The following is a 22,040-nucleotide window of genomic DNA, read 5'->3' as shown; positions in this document are numbered from 1 at the left end:
TTTGTTACAGCATTTCCAAATAGCTGTACACATTTTTAGTGAAATATGGTCTTTATGAGAGGCTAACTTAAAATACTTCAGTGGTATAGACTTGGTCTGATGGTTTGCAGAGAAGCCACTGCCTTCTTGGCTTAGAAAATGAATAGTGAGTGAGGCTTGTGACAAACCATCTCAAAATATTCACACCCTGATGCTTGAAGCCAGCAAATAAGGAGGTAGACTTGGCAAAGGAGTCTTGAGGTGGTTTCTGATGTCCAATAGATTACTATGTATATGCTGGAAATCTATATGAAATGCAAGTACCCTTACAAAGGAGGCAGAGGGGAGTCAGATACTCATGAAGTGACATGAAGACAAACGGCAGACTGTCTAATTATGACAAGCCAAGAGTAAGAACCTTGATAGGACACAAGAGTCCTGTTGACACTTATTTCCAATTTCGGGCCTTCAGCATTCAAGAATAATTGTTTTAAGATATACAAGTAGTATGTGACAATGATATAGCAACTAGCAACTGAGAATTCCTTTTTAGTGTTCATTACTTGCTAAGGAGTGAAAAATTTCTGGTTTAAACATAAAGATCAATTTTTTAAACACACAGTTCTGTGCTACATTCCAGAGTCTTGGGATAGTGTTCAAGGCTGTAACTAAAAGCTAGGATAGGAAGTCTCAGCGTTTATTTTAAGAGTTATTAAAAACATACAGAAAGAATGATTTATGTGACAGGCTTGGAAACACATAGTTTAAGGATCAAATACCTATTTATGTTTGTTTTAATCCACTGACATTGAGAATGAATGTTTTAAAGTTTAATTCCATTTAGGAGCCCACAAAGCCTAACAAAAAATTCCCCCAGAATGACCATGTAAAGTTAGGACATGCTCCTACAAGCAGACAAACTGAGGGAGGAAGGAGGGCACAACACTGTCCTGTGGAATTATTTGCTTTAAGAGTAGGCACTAGACTGTGAACGGTCTCACTATATGAATCATCTGGAATACTCTAAACTTAGTCACCAGCAAAATACAACGAAGGATGTATTTAAAAATTAATTTAATGCTTGGCTAAAGCTTAATTATACATATAATTATCAAACAATAGTCCTTAATTTCCAAAAAGTTCCTCTTTTGAAAAACCACAGAATCAGAAAGCATTAACTTTAAAACAAGTTTCTCTGAGTATTTACAATGTGGTATAAACATTACAGAAGACCACCGATAGTAAATTGCCTGGGTGTGTCTAATCAGCAAGGCATATTCTTTATTGCATATATAACTCACATATATGGGATTTAAAATATGATAGACTATATCTGTATCTGTAAGCTGGATAGGGAGTAAAATCACGAATGAGAAAGGACAGTCAGCCTAAACCATGCACTTAGTTTGTGGGCTTATTGTCAGAAACTAAACTGATGTTCCTCCCACCCCAAACTCTATTGCACATATCACCTAGAGCTCATATTAAACCCACATTTGCCTCCAAGGCCGATTCACAGAAGTTCACACTCACTCAATGACAACGTCTGTAACTTAGCTCTCATTTTAAGGCAGTACAGCTACAAGTGACAATAATGCTAAAGTGGGGGTGAGGGTCATCACCTGCCAGCCCTTCTGGTGAAGCAGTGCAGCAGTTCCCTAAGACGACCACTACTGGGTAATGTTCTGCTGTTAAAAAGCTTCCTCTGTAGAAAAACACCAAACACCACAAATTTCCAGCATGAAAACCCATGGCAGTATAAATATATACATATATATGTATGCATTACACAATTTACATTGCACACATGTCATTTATAGAGGACACTTAAATGAAGTTAATTTAGTGATGATACAAAATACTCCAATAAACAAAATATGACAGGCAGTAAGGAAAACATTCAAAGACTCCTAGAAATAATCTGAATTCCTTTCATTCTGAAGAAATCACATTTAAGGACACAGTAGTAATATAATGTTTTTGTATTTAAACAAGAATCAGTATTTTACAGTTTAAGAAACTTTACATATATACAAATTTACACACTGGGAATGGGCAAAGCAAACACTTGGGTCTCATCGAGCTATTTTCCTTCCACCAGAGACTTGAGTTCTTTCACATTGTGGTCACTTGCAACAGACACAGCATGATCCAAAGCCCGAACACTTGCAAGAAGTTTTACTATCTGTTTTATGTTTTCTCTAAAAGAGAAAAAAAATTTTAAAAATTACATTATATTGAGATAAAAATCTGTTCTTGATTTTACGTCTACCTTAAACAATATGCAAAACAACTTTTCCAGGTATACATCTTAAAATATTGAGAATAAGATAAGCAAGCTACAGCATGTTTTAAAACATCTGTAGGGCTGGCAAGACGGCTCACTATAAAGATGCTTCCCACCAAACCTAATACAGAGTCCATCTCCAATCTCACACTGTGGAAGAAAAGAGCCAAAGAGCCAAATCCTAGAAACTGTCCTCTGCCCTCCATGCGTGCTTCACAGTAGTGTGTATACCACTCTCAAAACAAAACAAATAAATAGAAAAAAATTTAAATCTGTTATTAATTTAAATAAAACTTATTGACAGGCAGTAGTGGCGCACACTTTTAATCCCAGCACCCGGGAGGCAGAGGCAGGCCGGTCTCTGTGAATTCAAGGCCAGCCTGGTCTACAAGAGCTAGTTCCAGGACAGGCTCCAAAGCTACAGAGAAACCCTGTCTCGAAAAACAAAAAACAAACAACAACAACGACAAAAAAGCAAAAAAAAAAAAAAAAAAAAAAAACCAAAAACCAAAACAAAACAAAAAACCCTTGTTTAAATAACTGGCCCAGAGACAAGAAATTCATTTTGAACAGAAACAATTTTGTTTTGATAAATGATTTTCATCAATATCTAGGAAAAAAAAACCAGTTATAATCCCAAGCCCCTTTGGAGATTCATCCGTCTCTCTGCTTCCCAGCCAGAGTTCCAGCTCTTGTGGAGTACAGCTTAAACAGAAAATCATTTCTCCTCATCATCAGTTGAGTAAAAGCCAAACTTCAACTCCTTTAAAATTCAGTCAATAAAGCCTGTTTCCCTTATCAGTCCTGCCTTAAGTCAGTCCACCTTACTATGAAAAAACTCTGAGATATTAACATCCAAATTCTTGAAAGGATGTTGAAGTGCTTATCTCCAAGCTTCCCTCCAGGACACAGAGAAAACAGAACCTATGTCTAACAAGCTCCAGCTGTACCAGCGCTTACAAAGAGCTCAGGCTAGCCCTGAGCTCACTCTGAAGCCCCAGCAGGACTTGAACTGACACTCTCCTGCATCAGCCTCCTAACAAGCTGAGGTTCACACCTGTGTCCTACAAATTTTTCAAGAAAATTAAACATAAGCTGTTCTCAAAACAATCATGTAATGGTCTTTAGTCCATAATATGGATCAGGAGAGCATCAGGCTCTAAAATACGCAATTTTAACAGTCCACATCTCAGTGGCCATGCGCTCTTCCCAGGCTTTATGTCTACAGAACGAGACCTCAAAGGCTAAAGATCACTACATCCTAAAACTCTCAATCTATTCACTTCTTCACAGGAGACAAAAATACAAGTTTATCTACTGCCTCAGGCATGACTCTTACTGTAAGTTTACTCTAAAAGCTTCCAAATTTAATGTACTGAAAAAAAAAGACAAAAATTATACAAATAAGAAGTTTTTGGTAGGTTTGTAATAGTACATGTACAATTTAAGAAAATATGATCAGAGTACATCCTATATATACATACATAATGTAATGAAATTGTTTAAACAATAAATTAAGAAACAATTTAAAATGACTATTCTTGATTAATATTAAATGTGACTAAAGAAATTTGATTCATTTCATTAATTGAAAAAATAATTACCTTGCATTTCTTTTTTCCACATCAGAGCACCCAATACTGTTCCTGTAAATTGTATCTGCTAAATGTACAAGATATCGGCAAAAATTTTCTAACTGAGAAATAGTTCTTTCTCCTTTCAGATTCACAAACCACTGCTTAGGGAAACAGTTGATTACCTATGTAGAAGATGCAAATAAAATAGTTAAAACAGGATGAAAATGTCCAAAAACTAAAATTAAATAATGGTTAATCTTTACTATTACATAAGGTAGCTCTTTAAAAACCTGACCTCCTACATTAACTAAACCAACATCTGATTTTTTTACAATGCATCAGACACTCCAAACAAGATAGTTTGCCAAGTATTTAAACAGACATAAAGTTGATACCTGGTTGCCTATATTTTTTCAGTTATCAATGTGACTTTAAGCAAACCATGTTTCCCATGTAAAAACACATGTATAGATACGGTACTATAACCTCTTCCTTCGGGAAAACTTCAGTAAGCAGTATCCATGTTGGTTGTAGGAACCTAGTTACCCAAAGTAAGATTAAGACTATCTGCACCAGAGATAGGGTCCACAGCAGAGCCTTAATCCAGTGAACAAGGAATTGTGACGTTCTGGCCTTAGTGCCAAGGCTTAAGAAATATGGGACTGATTTCCTCCAGAAGACAGTTTACTCTGGGCAGCTGTTATCCAAACAGGTAAAGAAGGCTAGCCACTATAAAAACCAAGGGTTACTAAAGATATGACTTATCCCAGGGATACAACAGATATACAGTGAGCCAAAACATCTCATTCCAGAAAGAAAGCACTCTCTTAAAAAAAAAAGGGGACATGTTCATCATAAAGAATCAATGGTTTCTGCTACACCATGGACACTGGGTGCTCACTGGGGACATCCCATTGCTGCCCAGTGTTGTGCAGATCCTGTAGCCCTGGACCGCAGGACCGACACGCCCCCTCCCCATGCAAACGTGTGGATAAAGGGGTTTACTGCATGACTCACTGTGTCACACTGCAGCTTCCATGAGATTTTCCCCTTCTTCCCCTCTTTGAACTATCAAATTTTATTTTGTTTTATTGGGGAGGGGGATGGGTGGGATCAGAAAGCATGATGTGAAAGACACAAAAAATAAAATGAAAGTTTAACAAATGAAAGAGTGGGGACACGTTGCGCAGTTGCAGAAGTTTCCTTCTAAGAGTAACCACATTCAGGGAATGGAGAACCTGAATATAACGCAGAGCTGAGACAAACTACACCACAAGCACACTACAAATGACTGGACTTCAGAGATGTAAGGTTGTAAAGGTCAAAGAGAAGGAAGCATTCTTCCTGACTTAAAGACTTCTTAATGATAAGCTGGGTATTTCTTCTTCCAGTGAAGCTGTCTTACTTAATGCACACTGGAATAGGTCACTAAGATTAGCCAACAGTAAAATGTCCACATGAGGAGTAACATTCAGTTTTACAGGAAACATACACAAGTATTTTCAAAGGCTACCTGTCAGTACTGGGATTTATTAAGAGGTTAAAAAAATTACTGCTACTAATAAATTTATATTGATTTAGTGATTAACTGTTAACGGTTATTACAAATATGTATTTTAAAACCATCACATTGTGTAACCTATGACTGTAAGTAGAAAACCCAATGTTAAAATTATTTAAGTGAGAGCAAAAAAAAAGCAGTTATTCTAAACTGCTCAAAACCATCAACCATGAAGAAAATTACTTCTAAAATAAAAGTTTAATTGATATCTACAAAACATTCACAAAACCATATATATAGACAGATATACTTTTAATGTATCATCTCTTGGCCTCTTGGTTAAGATACATTATCTTTTTTTGGGTTAAAAAAAATGTAACACATTTGGGACTACCTGGGTAGTTTAAATGCTAACTTTGTAGCAATTCCAATTGTCAACATAAGTTTTACAAAAATCTTATTCTTCAAACAAAGAAAAGTGAATCTGCTTTGATGTACATGCTCTAAAACTACAATATGCGTTATTCAACTTACATTTTGGGCTTTTTTGATGCTGTCATCTCCATATTCTGAATTCTGAAAAGCCATGAGAATGTATCTATTTAACAAGCCATCTATTGACAACTCCTGAAGAGTTTTGTTTGAGAAAATGCCATACCACTGAAGGAAATTTCCCAATAGCTAAAAAAAAATATAAAATAAAGAAAGAAATTGAGAGGTAATATCATACAGTTATTATAAACTACAAAGTAAATTAGTTACATAGTAAAATACCAGATGGATGCCTTGACACAGTATTAATAAACACTTCTGAAGTACCTAAATATTTCCTACAGTAAAAGAATTCTTGAATTTCAAATTTTAGCTAAAGCATGAATGTCAGTGTGTAGCTACTGGATGTCATGCTGGTCAACACACAGAGAAAACACTTCCAGTCGGTGCAGAAAGTACTCAGGCAATGCTATTGCCCAGACCAACCAGTACCCAGGCCCTGAGCAGGACCTCATCTCTGACTCTAGCTTGGCACTGCTGACAAATCTCCCAGTCTGCATAGGCACACTCTCTGGACATGTATGTCTCAAATGAAGGACACTGTCATGACATGGAGGCCTCAGCCCATCCATCATAAGGTCTATTTCCCAGTATGTCTGTTTAGTAAATGGTGGCATTATGTTCCAACCATCCAGGCCAGAAGCACACATTGCTCATTCTTGGCCTCTTTGTCAAGTAATTTGACTCCACCTCCATCCAACCTTTCTGCTTCTCTAACTCCACAAATTTAAGCTATTCCCCCTTTCTACACTCCACAGTTACTCGAGTGATCACAGCAGGCATACTAGTGTACCTTTGCTCAAGTAGAGCTCTATAACAGAAACAAACCTACAGAAATGACCCAAATATCTCCATTCAATTTTCTTAAGGAAAAAAAAGAGCAAAAAACCTAGTCCTATTTAAGGGAAAACTCATTACAAACAATGGAGGCTTGAGGGTATTCAAAATTAATTCTCTTGCAGAACCCTATTTGGATGAGCCATTCAGACAAGCTGGCTTGAATGAGATTCACAACTTGTCTTACCAATGGAATGGCACTGCAGTTCAGACTGTGCCTCCCTGACAGTGATGGTGTCTACTTGACAGAGATTCTGAGGTTTCAATATAAAGGATGTGGCATAATAAACAGACAGTAAAAAGAGTTCTAATTTTCATGATCACCATCCTCAACCTACTTCAACACTTAAGATCTATACAGCAAGTCATCTTAGAGGTGGCCATGTGTTTGTCCTTTCCATACTAAAAACTACAACTCATACCTACACTCAACCAACTTTCAGCTAAGGTAAACTCAATGGAGAGAGGCTTATCTTCCCACCACACAGCTCTGGAACAAAGGGATCTAATCCAGGTCTTACATCTAAATACGGATTTTATGTATATGGATGTTCTTCCTGCATGCATGTTTGCACATCTGTGCAGTGCCCAAGGAGAACAGAGAAGGGTGTTCCATCCCTTGAATAGGAATTACAGGTGGCTGTGAACCACTATGTGAGAGTCTGGGTCCTTTGTGCTCTTAAGCACTGAGCCGCCTCTCCAGCCCCTAAACTACAAATGGAAACAGATGACAGAGCTACATGCAAAACCTAAGCTGAAATCTCAGGTCAGAAGAAGTTCATCGTTAAGTATGACTTCTAAAACAACCTTAACAGAAGGAGACAAATTAGAGCTTGTGGTGCTGAGAATTTGGTCAGGTGGCACACACCTGGTCCAAGGCCCAGTGCACAGCATCATCACAAGCGGTACAGCCTCAACTCTAGCACTAAGGTGAGAAGATAGGAGTTCAAGGTCGTCTGAAATAGGCCTGGGCTACAGGAGACCCCAATTCAGCAACAAGAAAAACCCACCAGAACTTCCAAATTTGGAATACTTGAATGAAAAGTTAAAAGACAAAGCAGAGACAAAAGTTTAAAATCATCACTCTATGTTACTTCCAGAACACAGAACTCTTAAGTTCAATAAGAAGAAAACAGTCAACTTAAAACATGAGTAAATACCTAAGAACACACAGAAGGCAAGCTAAATACATGACTCAGGCTCAAAACCACCAAGAAATGTAGAAAATGCAGAGTAAGGAGTAAACAGAACCTCTGCACGTGCTGTTGGTGTGAACACAAACAGCCTCTCCTGCTTTTTCCTCTCTATCCCTAATTACTCCAACTGGAAATCATCTCAACTCCTCCTCATTAGGAAACGAACTAAAGAGAAACAAGAGCTCAACTCTTACACCTTACAGAATCCCACCCAGCAGTAAAAAGCAGCGAACTACTGATAACACAGAATGCAAGTGAATCTCAAACACTCAAGGAGAGCCAGACTCAGAAGTTCCTACCGTAGACTTCCACTGATAATATATTCTTGCAAAGAAAACCACAGAACACAAACAGGAAGGGGAAGTTTATGAAGATGTCTTTCATCATGGTAGTGATGACAACTATATTTATGAAAACTCACAAAACTGTGTACTGAAAGCCAAATGTGTGTATTAGCCCAAGGAAAAACAGAGACAGAATCTGATGGCTTCTTATGACCTCCAGGACACACGACTCTACTGCTCCCTCATCCTGCCGTCCGGTACTTGTTTCAATCCTAATCAAAGCCCACTCTCTTTACTTGGACTCTACTTAATCCTCAGGGTCACTTCCACCCTACTACCACAATGTTAGAGTTGCCCATCTGAGCTCCCTCGGGCACCCTCATCTATCTATACCACCACAGCTGGTATAATCTGTCTGCTATCTACCTGCCGAGTGTACAGTACGCTAGAAAGGCGTCTGTCTTGGCCAGTGCTATCCCCAGAAACCCAAGAGGGAGCTGGTGCTCTAGCTGCTGAACACATCTCTCTGTGAGTTCAGTGCTGTGGCTTAGTTAAGCAGCCTGTGGGATAGCCTGGGCCTCCCTTTCAAATTTTCCTGTGAAAACATCAAACTGAAATAAACTGTTAGAATAATATTCGGTTGTAAGATGAAGGTGTGTGTATACTACCACACCAATATAAGCCTACAGAGTTAAAAAACAAAAAGTCTTTCAAAATATGCTACATGAAGTCCAAAAAATAATAAATTTTAGATGGTCTATGAATACATACATACCTTGACAGAAGACCAAAATTGACGTTGAAAAAATAAGTAAGGCCCAGAATTTTTATTTTCTAAGACACTAAAAGATAAATAAAACACAATCAAATATTGTTTAAGTAAATGCTGTTTCATTCCTATCAACAAGAATGTCCACAAATAAACAAGATCAGAACTCAGGTGAGGATTAGGACAGAGTGTTTAGCATTCATCCCAGAAGAAACACATGGAAGGAATATAAAGAGGGAGAAAGAAAGGGACAGGAATAGCGAGAGGAAGGAGAGAGGGACAGGGATAGAGAGGAGAGAGGTTCAGGGGTAGCGAGAGAGGATAGAGAGGAAGAAGGAGGTGAATAGAGAGGAGAGGGGTAGAGAGAAATGAGAGAGGACAGGAAAAATCAGAGGACAGAGGTGGATTTAATAAAAAGAGAGGAAGAGTCTAAGGCAGAACCCAAACCAAAAAACTGAATTTTGAGATACTAAGAAAGAACAAAGAGCATTATTTTCTTTATTCTGTTCAGAAGATCAATTCCTCCAGTCTCTACACAATCCCTCCAGTCTCTACTACATAAGTAAAGTTTGTATTTCAAGCTACATTTCCTTTTCTGGAAGCTTAGACTCTGAAAGGAAACATGGAATGTTATGCTTAATGTTCATATGAATTACTTACTTTTTAGGATATAAGGGCATAAATACATCATCATCTAAAGTTCTTCTCATCCTCAATAAAAGTGCTTTAAGGTATACCTACAGAGTTAAAAAAATTATATTTGAATGATGTCAAATAATTTTAATACTTACAATTCTACCAGATAACAACCTCTCAACAAAATTACTAATCAATAAAGGTATTTACAAATTTTTAAACTCCAAATCTATATAAAGATTTAAAAATCAACATAGATCATTTTCAAAATGAGGTTAGTCAAAATTCAACAATGATGAAAGTCTTTTCCAGACAGCTCAGTGAGAGAAATTTTACATGTAAGAGTATCAGGCCATTCTGTTTATACGATTTAAGTTTCAATCATCAATCATGGACTAATCTAGTGGTATTACTTTCAATTCTTCTCCACAGTACAGTTTTTACAGGAATGCCTGACCGGTGGAACTGGAAGTGGGCTGTGCTGGGGATAGACTAATTGTATCTTTCTTCCATAGAGATTTGTACAACTGAAAACTAGCAGCTTAGTTGTATATATTCCAGGCTTTAACAGCCCGGATTACCCAACTGGGAGAATCCAGATTCCTGTTTGATTCCGAATAACCATTCATTCTCTTAAACTCTGGTCCATTTTCAAAAGAAAAATAAAAAAACAAAACAAAACAAAACAAAAAATAAAACCTTTCCCAAGCATAGGAAGTAAAGTACCTGTGTGTTTTTATTTTCTGCATTGACTACTGAAGGATAGCCATTTATCAATTTTAGTGTGATTCCAACCATTCTTGAAGTCTGTGTTGTAGAAAAAGGATCCCACATGTTTTCAGCGATCACTGCAGGGAAAGGAGACGGATGTTAAACTGCAGCCTGCCTTAACATCAGACAGTCCTTTAAAGGGTCATAAATGCCATCATTTACTTTTGTGCTCTCTCGTATCCCAGACAACCAAAATTTCTAATTAAACTCCAATTTTATTTTTAATTTTGTTAAATAATTTTAAAACTTACAGCTCCACCTGCAAATCTCTCGACAGTTATACAGGTTTCTGTAACAGTGATTTCTCACCTTCCAAGAATATGAACAAAACAAATGTATATGACTCCTCCAAAATGTTCAGTTCAGTATCAAGCAATCTTGAGTCTCTGGAACCAACCTATTGATCAACTATTGCTCTCAAAATGGTCTTCAAACCTCAGACTAAGAATTTTTTATCGTTAAAAATCCCTGGGCCAGTCAGTTAACTGAAACCTAACATCGATTGTGTAACGTTTACGATGAAATGGTCACTGGACACACAACTCGAAGTTTGTCTGAGAAACCTAGTACAACGAGGTCCCTCCTGGTATCTACCTGTCAGCTTGGGAAGAATCACCTTCTCCACAATGGTGGGCAACAGAGCAACATCAACATCGTCCTTCTCTTGTTCTCGTTCTTCACAACCATAGAAGAGCAGAGACTCAAACCACAGCATATATTCAAAGTCACAGCATTTTGCCTAAAACACATAAAAAAAGATTTTTCAAACATTTAAAACAATTTCTACTTCTACTTTCAGTCACGTTAGAGTTACCCTTCAGCTGTAACAAGCAAGCAAAACATACAAAAAATATTTGAAATACTATTTACAGATTAGGCAGAAGGGCACAGGACCATGATCATTAAAGAAAAGATGCAGATGAAGCAAACCGCTAGTTCAGGACAGCACATGCAGAGGGCTGGGTCCTACATGGGACACAGCAGTTCTGTGAAGTTGGGAAAGCAAAAGGTGTTCAAGAAGTCCAAGAAAGTTAAAAGCTGTGACTACAGGAAGAAGCTAAATTAAAAAGTCCTTCCAATCCACACAGCCTTAAGCCTCTGCGGTCTACTGAAACACACATGCACAGGGTCAAATTCCACTAGATCGGGCACTTTCCGGGAACTCACATTCCTTTAGGCTGTTAAGAGACTTCATTGAAAGCCCCCCTTTCTTTATTTTTAAGTCACTATGTCAGTAACTTGGAAAGACCCAATCATAACAGCTACAACCAGGGGCAAAACAGTTTTTCTCATCTCCCTGAGAGCAGGACAACAGGCTCTCCTGACTCCACCTTCACACCTAGCAGTCTATTTTACCTTTTACTTTTCATAATCACTTAGCTCAAGTCCTCATTTTACAACTGTCCTATTGTACTTTCCCAACAGGGTCCAAGTTCTCCTAGGATAAAAAGACATGCTCATAACCCAGTGTAAATTTTTGCTAAGAATAAAATTTTATATAAACTGACACCACAAAAAAAGGTTTTGGAAGAGTGATTAAAAAGACTTTATTTAAAAACAGATTAACCTCAGATACAGTCTATTTCCCTCTCTAGCTTTTCAGGCAAAAGTAACCCAAATCTTAGGTTACATTGCTTTTCGAGTGTTAGAAACCACCCACCTCAAGAGGAGTCCAAGTGAGGAGCTGCAGTCTGATGAGAGGATTGAACAATTTTGGCAAACAGAGACCAATGTAAGCATCCTTATAGGACGTGTAGTATTTTGAACGCCATGCTTCAAACTGTGCTTTAATGCAGTCAATTGAATAGAAACTCTCAAGGACATCTTCAAAAACTTTGCTGGATTCTTTCAAAATGCGATCTAGAATAATAGCAATAATAATAGAAAGTTTGAAAGCAGCAGGATACCACTTAAGTGTTCACAGCACACAGGAGTGTACTGTTTTCACTGTTGAGGGAGGTCAACAGTACAGAGCTTGTTCCCAAGCCCTGGTATCTGGGGCAATTCTCGGAACCCAAATACAGACAGGAGAACTGAAACATGTTTCCAATTCTTTGCGGAAAGAATCTCATGTTTATAGTGAGCCATTTCCAAAGAAGCAATGACATACAAGGAAACACAGAAATAGCAAAGCAATCAAATGTCAGCATCTTCAATCTGGATGATGGACCAATGCTGACTATCATCACCCTTTCAAATGTTTCACAAATCAAGCTAGCTGTGCTGATGCACACCTGCAATCCCAGCATTTAGGAAGCGGAAGCAGGAAGACCAAGAGTTCAATAACATTTCTGACTAGGTAATGAGCAGAAACTCAGCATGGGCACAAAATGAGTTAACGCTAGCCTGGGCTATGAAGCCCTGTTTCAAAAACTACAAGTCAGAGAAACCGAGCCTAGTAACACTAAGAGGCCGAGGCAAGAGGATCACAAGCTCAAGACCAGTCAGGGTAACTTAGAAAGACTGTCTCCCAATATATTTTTAAAGGCTGAGACTACAGCTGGGTGATAGATTGTTTGCCTCGCAGTGTGAGACCTTAAGTTCTACTTCAATGGCAGGGGGCGGGAGGGGAGTCCCAGTTAATAAGGTTCTCTAATAGCCCATAGTCACTATAATTCCAAATGACTACAGCCAATGGTGGGAAAGAAATTTACTTAGGAAACACTTAGAAATGCCTAGCATACAGCTGTACCAACCCCTACTTTTGGTTGAAACAACACATCACTCTCCAGCTTTAACTTTCAAAGTAGACAGCTTCACTAGGCCGCACCACTGGCTCCAACACATGGTTTATATACAAATATTAATTAAATCCTCCAACACTGTCAAATGGATATAAAACAGCACCTCGCTTATTATAAAAGACACAAAAATTTTGTTCATTTCATGATTAAAACCCATAAAGGCTATCACGATGGCTCAGGGGACCACCAAGCCTGGTATCCTGAGTCTGATCCCTGGAGACTCACACAGTGAAGGAGAGAACCAATTCTTTCAAGTTTCCCTGGCCTCCACGAGCCCATGGTGGAAAGCAGACATACACAAAACTAAGAAGTGTATCTTTTTTAAAAAAAAATTTCAGGGCTAGAGAAATGGCTCAGTGGTTAAGAGCACTGACTGCTCTTCCAGAGGACCCTGGTTCATTCCCAGCACCCACATGGCAGCTCACAACTGTCTGAAAATCCAGTTCCAGGGGATCTGACACCTTCACACCAATGCACATAAAAGATAAATAAATCATAAAAATTAAAAAAATATATATAAAATTTCAGTAAAAAGAAAAAAAAACTTAAAGCACAACCAAGTAGAGAACAATTTGATGAGTCCCATTTGAGAACACAAGGCTAACCTTTCTCCAGGTTGAAATTAGTAATGTCTGTGGACGTCTCCTCATCATCGCTGGAAAGGCCTTCAAGGTGATCTGCCATCTTACCGGTTTGCTCTCTGGCTTGCCTACGGCGAGTCCTAGATAACAAACATTGATTTCTGAATTAGATTAAAAACAATTCCAGCTTTCCTAACAACGCACAGTAAGTATTTTCAAAATCACCTCCTGGCCTCCCGCTCTGCAATCCGACGTTTTGCATGTTCTTGATACAGTGCCCGATCGCGGCCAAAGGAATCAAGGTTTGGTGCCATCAAAGCTTTATCTGGAAAACAACAAACAGCTAAAATTAACAGTCTTCCTTCAACAATCATGAGGAAAGAATTTGCACAGATCAAGCCATTATAAGACTGCTTGCTAATCCCAACAGCAAGATTCTGCAATGACTAGATAGGTTTTAAATATAGAACTAGATAGGTTTTTAGTATAGAACAAATCTTGGAATTATTGAGTTTCCATGAGAAAAAGTAGAAGAATTAAAACAATGATTGCTGGGCTAACTCGCTATTTCTGTCTAAATAACAGGACTACCTTATCCTATTACAATGAACAAACAAAAAATTATATTCTTCATGCAAAGAAAAAAATGGTATTTTTAAGAAAGGTACTGAATGATGACAATGACAGCAGAGAAACAGCAGAAGGACGTGAGCGCTTCGCAGTCAGGGGTTTACTAACTTATGTATGCTGTCTTAGCCCACGGATGCTAACACTGCTCGTAGACTGGCACTCGAGCAGGCACACGCCGCACTCAGTGCTCTTTTCACACCATGCAATCCTTGCCACTTTGTAATTCCTCTTAGAAATAGGCCAGCCCGAGAACTCCATGGCAGCATCCTACCTTTAGCTTCCAACCCTCTCCTGGGACATCTATGTCCCAGTGTTATCATCCCAGTTTCAAAACAGTGGCTGTTCCTTCCTTCACAGCACCCACCCTTTGTTACCTAGGCCAAGGACACAGCAGCTGGTAGACAGCTTGCCTGCAGGTAGCAACACTATTCAACCCCCAGCACCACATCTAAAAAGAGGGACACCCTATAGATTATCTCCCAGAAGCTATAAATTAGCTTTGAGGTTCCCTACTGAAACAGTATGTCTGTTTCCTCAGTCTCTTTGGTCCATTACTAGCATTGGCCTTTCTGGCAGTAGTGCCTATTCACATAGAAAGAGTGGAGAGGAAAAGATGGCTGAGCAATCAAGAGTGCACATTGCTCTTGCAGAGGACCCAAGTTTGGGTTTCAGTACCCACAGCCTGCTAACTTTAGCTATAGGGTTCTGTTTCTGACCTCCAAGGGAACCTGCACTCAGTGCATTCACGCGCGCACACACACACACACACACACACAAATCCACATAATTTAAAACACAGTAACAAATCTTTTTTACAAAAGCAAAGCCAAAGTGGAAGCTCTGTGCATTATGTGAGAATTAAGAGGACTTCCACTAGGTCACTCCTACAGTGACAGTCCTTTGTCAGTGGCTCTACAAACTTGCTTAGAGTACGAGGTGAAAGGAAAATGTCTTCTGCAATTCCCTCACTTCTACTTAAGAAATTCTGGAAAATACAGAATAGTTATTGAAGAACAAAACAAAACAAGGGATTGGTGGGCAGACAGACACACACACAATGAATGGCATCATCTAAAGCTCATGCAGATTGTCCACGGAGATTTTTGCTACTGAAATGAGCAATGAAAAAAGAAACCCTAAATTCTGCTCTGTATAAAATCTCCAAACTATCCTAGAGTTCACTATAACAGTTGACTTTTCCAAACTGAGTTTTTTATTCTTCCTTCAAAATAGCTGACACTGGGGTATACGCTCTAGAGCTTACAGGTTAGGTGAGAAACCAAAGACTCAAGATTTGGCTTCCTTCATTTCTGTCAAAACTATATAAAGTAACTGCAGATAAGATCTTATAATCTAAACAGATAAACCTGATATTGTTCTTTTTAAAATGGGTAATGAATTGATTCCTTAATATCTCGTGTAATTTTCCTTAAATCTGTCAATTATATCCCTCAAAAATAGTGATTTTTCTTTTACTTTTCCATTGCCTTGCAATACTTTCCATTTTTCAGTCTAATTAGCATGCATCATAGAACTCACTTCAAATAGCCTCGTAGTATGAAGAATAGATTACAAACAGCAAGGATAGTGAACATGATATATAGTTCACACTATAAACTTAGAGGAAATTATTTCCTTTAGATGTACAATGGTTACCTGTAATCTGCCCCCGAAATCTGGCTCTCTGGATCAAAATAATCTGGGAGGGACGCATTAGTCATTTAGGTGCCCAATGTCAATGATGTAATTTAAATTTTTACAGCAAAACTAGGCCAAAGCCATTCAAATGGGTTGCAGCTGAATCTGCATGGGTCAGATCTGAAAACCACTATAGCTTAGAGCTCTCTATGCCTCTCCAGCACCCATCAGACACACAGGAGGATGCTCCCCATGCAGCCAGTGCCTGACTGGGAGGATGGGCTGTGTATTGTTCTAAAAACAGCACTAGGCTCTTTTATGAATCATTCAGAGCAGCTGTTTAACATGCAGATCTCTGGACAGGAAGAACCTGGAAGGATCTCCAGGTACAGAACCAGAAGACCTGCATTTTAAATGAGCACGTCAAGTAGCACACAGAGACTTGCTAGCACAGAGAAACCACGAGGAACCCACACCAGGGAAGGTCCCAGCAGACTACCCAAGAATATGGAGTGCAATGAGGAAAACGGAATTAAAACGTTTTCCAGGGCATCTGGCTAAAGAATCTCACCTATAGGAATTTTTTAAAGTTTTCAATTAATTGGGTTTTTTCGTAATTCATGTCATACATAATGCAATTAAATTTCTACATTTTCCAAAATGTAGAATTGTAGACATTAGCTGACTAAAATAGGAAAATATACAATACGTATATGCAGCAAACTAGAAACAAAGCACATTTAAAAAGAAATACAAAAGTGTTTGCTTTACCCAGAGGGCCAGCACCTACTCCTCTACTCCTAAAGCTATCACATGCCGCACAACAGCCTCCTCATTCCTCTTCCTCCCAGAACTCCCAAGTCCCTAAATTCAGCATCTTACTGTGATCAAAACCAGCATTTTTATCAGTGTTAAGAGCAGAATGAAATTAGAGGTGGGGTGGGCTGTTCATTAGGGCAAAGAGACAGTGGTTTAAGACAAATACTGATTATGTATTTGCTATGCTCTACAGGTGACCGAAAAGAACATCCAGGAAAGAATAGACTGAGAGAATATTAGTACATTTTTCAGCTCCTTGGTTAGGTCATACAGATTCTTAAACATAATCCAAGTCCATGTGTTACAACTTTTGATCTACCTAACTGATGGACAAGGAAGCCCTTTAAAAGAAAACGGTCTAATTTTCAATTAGGCTGCACTAAGTAAACAAGGTTGTTTAATGAAAAATAAAAACCTTCAAGATGGACTGACTTGAATGGCTTGAAAACTCCGAAGATTCATCTTTAATATCATCTTGTCGTCTTTGGACAAGGCGGGAAGCTCGCTGTTTGTACAGCTGATGTATTGCTGATTCAAGTTCATTAATCAGTGGCACCTGTAAAAATACAACACACTCCGTAACACCAAACTCCTCGGCTGTTACTCATCTGAGGGTTCCATGCTATTTCCGGTTTCTGAAAAAGTACTCTATGGACAAAACAAGCATCAGTCCCACCAAGAGCAGCGCAGCACAACACAGCACTGAGTGAGGGAGCACCGCTTCTTACAACTACACGTCCAGTGCCCGGTCACCACAGCAAGGGAACTCAAGAAATGGAACGTTTCTGTTAACAGAATAAGGAAAAGCTTTGGGTGCTTCATCTTCAGAGAAAATGTGTGTATTTAGGAGTCTTCTAAGTTTACATTTTGTTTTCCAGCAACAAGAACTACATAGATAGCAATTTTGTAGGTTTCTTTTTCTATTTTTATTTTTGAAGATGAAGTCTATGTAGTTTCAGCTGGTTTAGAACTCAGTATGGGCCCAAGCACCCTCCTGTTTTATCCTCCTGAATGCTGCCATTACAGGCACATACCACATTTGGTAAACTTTCTGGCTTAAAGGATTGTTCTGTTGTGCCAAAACCTGCTACAACGACTTTATCTACCATTTCCTTACATAAACCAAGGACACTATGACATCACGCTAGTTTGCAGCTTTACTGTACATCCTAAAACCAAACTAAAGAGGTAAATAAAATTTCTAGCTATAACTAACCAGTCTGAAATCAAACTCTGAAATGTCTCTCTTCCTAGCAAATGTTTTAAGTTTTATTTATTTTGTAATAAATCTTCACAAATTACCAGTTTTCAAAGTCAACAGAATTTTCCAGCCTAATACTTAGCTAATTTATTTTAAAAAAATGGAAACAGACTTACAGAACATAGCATCTAAAATTTAAAAAGCCAGAACATCTTTCTTTATAAATACGTTATAAAACAACCAAATGCCCTGAAACTTTCACAAAATACTAAAGACTACCACACATACCAAACAAACCAGAAATTCTAGTTCCTGGTGGTTGGTACAATTGAAAAACGCACTATAGAGTTTGGGAACACTGGCACCAAGCATCTTCCTGAACTAAACAGACTGTACATGGTAAATAAAAAAGGTGGGTGGGATACAAAGATGTCTGTAATACAGTAGTTTTATACTCTTGCATGACCCTGTTGTGCAAGTGGCAAATGTTCACAGAGAGGTCAAACTGATGGAGGCACTTTGTTCTCTAATATGCCACACTAGAGGCAGCAATGGCAATGAGTGTTCTGTAGTTTAAAGTCACTATCTAACCTAAAACATTATGCCCCAATCACTGCCATACCATTGTGACTTCTCATTTATACTCATACAACCTCCTTTTCACAGGCATGTCGGACTAAAGACATTCCCACTGGGAGAGCTCAAGCCTGCGCTGGCATCATAAAGAGTTTACAATATCGACTTAGCTCAAGAGTTTGCACAATTTCTTTATCCTCTCCAAACTAAAAGTCATCATTATTACTATATATAGAAGCAAATTTAAGGAGAAAAACACAACAAGACGACTGGAGGGGAAGCTAAAGTATGGACGTTAGAATGATTTGCAGATAACCTAAGTTTAAAAATCACTCTGACTTTTATAAAGAGGAACAAAAGAAATGCTTAACTTACTCTGAAAGAATATTTATGCAACATAACTAAACACACATTCATATCTAGCCAATTATCCCCATTTTTAAATTTGAATTTTCAAATATTCTAAGGATGACAACTGACGGCATTTCATTCAGAAGCCAATGCACGTGAAGATGTGAAAATAAAGGGAAGTAGTAGGTGTCTCTGAAGTACGGACTACCTGCTCCTTTTACTGAAAACATTCACTATGCGAGGCTTCAGATCTGCTACAAAAATACTGAAGTTAGTCTATGGCCACCTAGCACTAAGTCAACTTCTCCAGGAACATGGCAACCATGGCAATCAAGGAGAGGAAACACACTAATAAATGAGCAACAGACACTATGTCCTACCAATTTTTCTTAACCCAGGAATGATAATCTAACTTTACGTATTGTTAGCATTATGCTTGCAATTGAGTGCCTAAGTGTAAGTTCTCTGAAGCAAAAGTCAAGACAGTATAAGGAGCAGGTCCCAGAGACCAACACCCCCCCACCCCCTCACAGCACTGTTTTAGGTCGCAGAGACGACTCCCACACACAGCATTGTTTCAGGCAACGGTCCTTATTCTAGCTGGCTCTGGCATGTAGGTCCCACTTCCAGTCTTGTCCCAATCCCTGCTGAGCAAACAGCTGAGCTCGTGCTTTCTGCCTGGCCCCAAACAACTGACCTGCCACAAGGAATATCATACTGCAGGTGCTTCTCCAAAACTGCAGCAAACCAAACTAAGTGCCACAGAAGACATGATGAATGCTACCATCCCAGACCTGATGCACATAACTGAACCAGTAAGATCCACCAGAGAGACAAGTCTAACTACTCTTTTGAAAGCCCTTGGTTTATTGTGTAGTGGAGCAAACATTTTACAAAATCATCCAACTATACTTTATACTTAGAGATCCTAGAGAAAATCTAATCAGCAATAAAGAAAAATGTGCCTTCCTATCTGAGATTCTGAAAAAGAATATTTAAGGATCATGAATTTAATATTTTTCAAAGATAAGGTGAAATGCTTGAATGATTATAAATCAATCCATCAAGCCAGACCCCTATTTTTTGCATTAATTTTATTATTGTGTATGCATGCATGACGTATGTGGATGCTTTGCCGGTGTGTGTGGAGGCGAGAGGACGACTCTATGGAGTTGATTCCCTCCTTCCAGTTCATAGGGCGCTGAGCTACCACTCTTCCTCCCCCCTTTAAAACCTCTAAATTATTGTTGCACATGCCCACACGACGTGTGTGGAGTACACTTATCTCAAAAACAAACGAACAAACGAACAGGAACTTACTTGGGAAGTTAGATATGCATTATTTAAGTGTATTCAAAAGATTGCATCAATTGTCATGCTAAAGCAATGAATCCAGAAGAAATGAGCAATGTTCAATGAATAAAAACTTATGATAATGAATGGCTTCTGGAATGAATGAAGCATTGGTTTGGTTAGATGAAAATTACTAGCAGAAACAGCACCAAAATATCTAGTATAAAAATGCAAAACTAAACTTGTCATGTAATGTACTACTAATAATTACAAATGTTTACAATCACAGAAAAAATAAAAATAACTTAGGCCTGAACCCAAAACAAAGAACTGTTAGGTGAATTCTCCTTTTATTCTACCAATTCGTTGCAGGCCAGCAATAATCTAACATATTGGTACAAGGCACTGTGTTGCCCTTAACCAATGGAGTAAAAATGAAACACTTCTAAGGCTGAGTGAGCACATTATTCTGAGAATTACAAGATGCTCTAATAAAAGCTACTTAGGCTTCCCTATTTTTGTCTTATTCAAAGAGATTAGTAATTTTGCATTCTTACCTTTTCACTGAAACACTCAAGCAAGTCTTGGACATACCCTCGCATTTCTTGCAAAAATTTATACCGTTCACCAATACCCCCAGAAGACCCTTCTAATCTCTCAATAGCCCTGGTGGAGTCCACTCGGCTTTGCAGGTGTTTCTCATGCTGCTGTCGATTGGTTTTGTGTAATTCTTTCATGGAGTCCAACCTTAAGAACACAAAAGGATAAATATAACACATTTACATCTAGACCTCACTGTTTTCGGGACTCTTGCAATATTATAATGCATGTTAGTTCCACTATTAGAACAGAAAAAAATATTTGGAATGGTTTCGTCTGTACTGCTTTTCTTGTAAAAAATAAATTTAAAAAGGCAGTTTACAGACTTCAAATCCTTCTTTGGAGGGCTACCCAAAGTATCCTGCTCTGTGTCTCCCCCCATCTCTTGACTACACTTCCAGAGTCCAAGAGGTGCAATCAGCACTGTCTTCAACAAGCTCATGGAGTGGCATTTTAACAACTTTGCGGCTTCCACAGGAGTAATCCAGGAGGGCAGCAGAGCAGAGCATGAAGTCATCTTCTGTCAGCTTTGGAAGGTGGGCCAGGGTCTTCTCTGCCGGCACTCTGCGTCGGCTACCCCAGACTACAAGTTGCCTGAGGGACCAGAAAGCAAGTGGACAGGTCTTTAAAAAGTTGATCTGCCCTACCTGTCTTTAAGCTGTTTCTTTACCAAATCAATAGTAACGGGAGCCATCTCATTACTGGGAGTTTTGAAAGGGACTGTGTTATCTGTTTTTTGAGACTTGGCATCTGATGATCCATAGGCTGTGTAACTATAAGGTATGCCATAGGATGCACCGTAAGGCATTGTCTGGTAAGTGTTCTGGTAGTACATATTCACTTCAGTGGGCTGACTTGCTTGAACCTGAAAAGAAAGGAGAAAACTCACAACTAAACTTAAAATATAAAATGTCTGTAGCATTATAATAAAACCAAAAAAGGAAAATAAAAGCAAAAGTTATACCCAGTTCCCAAATAGAAATTAAAATAAGTAAATGTAGAATTCTTCAAAATCAAATGAATACAGAGTTGTATAAATTCTTAGTTTTTAATAAAAATCACTGGTTTTATTTCTAACGATTTTCAGAAAAATATATTCCCAGAATTTAAAGATGGAATGATCCAGGTAATATTTTATCAGGATAAGTGGCCTGTCTGTGCTCAGAAAATAAACAGGCAATCAGAGTTTACAATTAAGCCTCTTGCAACTAGCCCAAG

General features: G+C 38.5%; 1 protein-coding gene across 1 annotated transcript in view; it reads right to left on the bottom strand.

Moving 5' to 3' along the window:
- Positions 1–1,036: 1,036 nt before the first annotated feature.
- The window catches only part of Paxbp1 (PAX3 and PAX7 binding protein 1), a 30,619-nt gene continuing 9,615 nt past the window's right edge, over positions 1,037–22,040 (bottom strand). The window contains exons 6-18 of the mRNA XM_085685769.2: positions 21,470–21,687; positions 20,780–20,969; positions 17,234–17,357; positions 13,940–14,039; positions 13,739–13,854; positions 12,050–12,249; positions 10,984–11,128; positions 10,345–10,466; positions 9,643–9,719; positions 8,989–9,055; positions 5,879–6,025; positions 3,871–4,025; positions 1,037–2,180 (exon numbers count right to left, since the gene is read on the bottom strand). Of these exons, the coding sequence (XP_085541895.1) occupies positions 2,063–2,180; positions 3,871–4,025; positions 5,879–6,025; positions 8,989–9,055; positions 9,643–9,719; positions 10,345–10,466; positions 10,984–11,128; positions 12,050–12,249; positions 13,739–13,854; positions 13,940–14,039; positions 17,234–17,357; positions 20,780–20,969; positions 21,470–21,687 (1,779 nt within the window). The 3' untranslated portion in view covers positions 1,037–2,062. The remainder of the gene's footprint in view (positions 2,181–3,870; positions 4,026–5,878; positions 6,026–8,988; positions 9,056–9,642; positions 9,720–10,344; positions 10,467–10,983; positions 11,129–12,049; positions 12,250–13,738; positions 13,855–13,939; positions 14,040–17,233; positions 17,358–20,779; positions 20,970–21,469; positions 21,688–22,040) is intronic.

Source organism: Myodes glareolus, chromosome 2, assembly GCF_982192425.1.
Source record: "Myodes glareolus chromosome 2, mMyoGla1.1, whole genome shotgun sequence".
In the NCBI taxonomy this organism is placed as follows: domain Eukaryota; kingdom Metazoa; phylum Chordata; class Mammalia; order Rodentia; family Cricetidae; genus Myodes; species Myodes glareolus.
The sequence above is the reverse complement of the archived record's forward strand: the minus strand, read 5'-3'. Positions and strand labels throughout refer to the sequence as shown.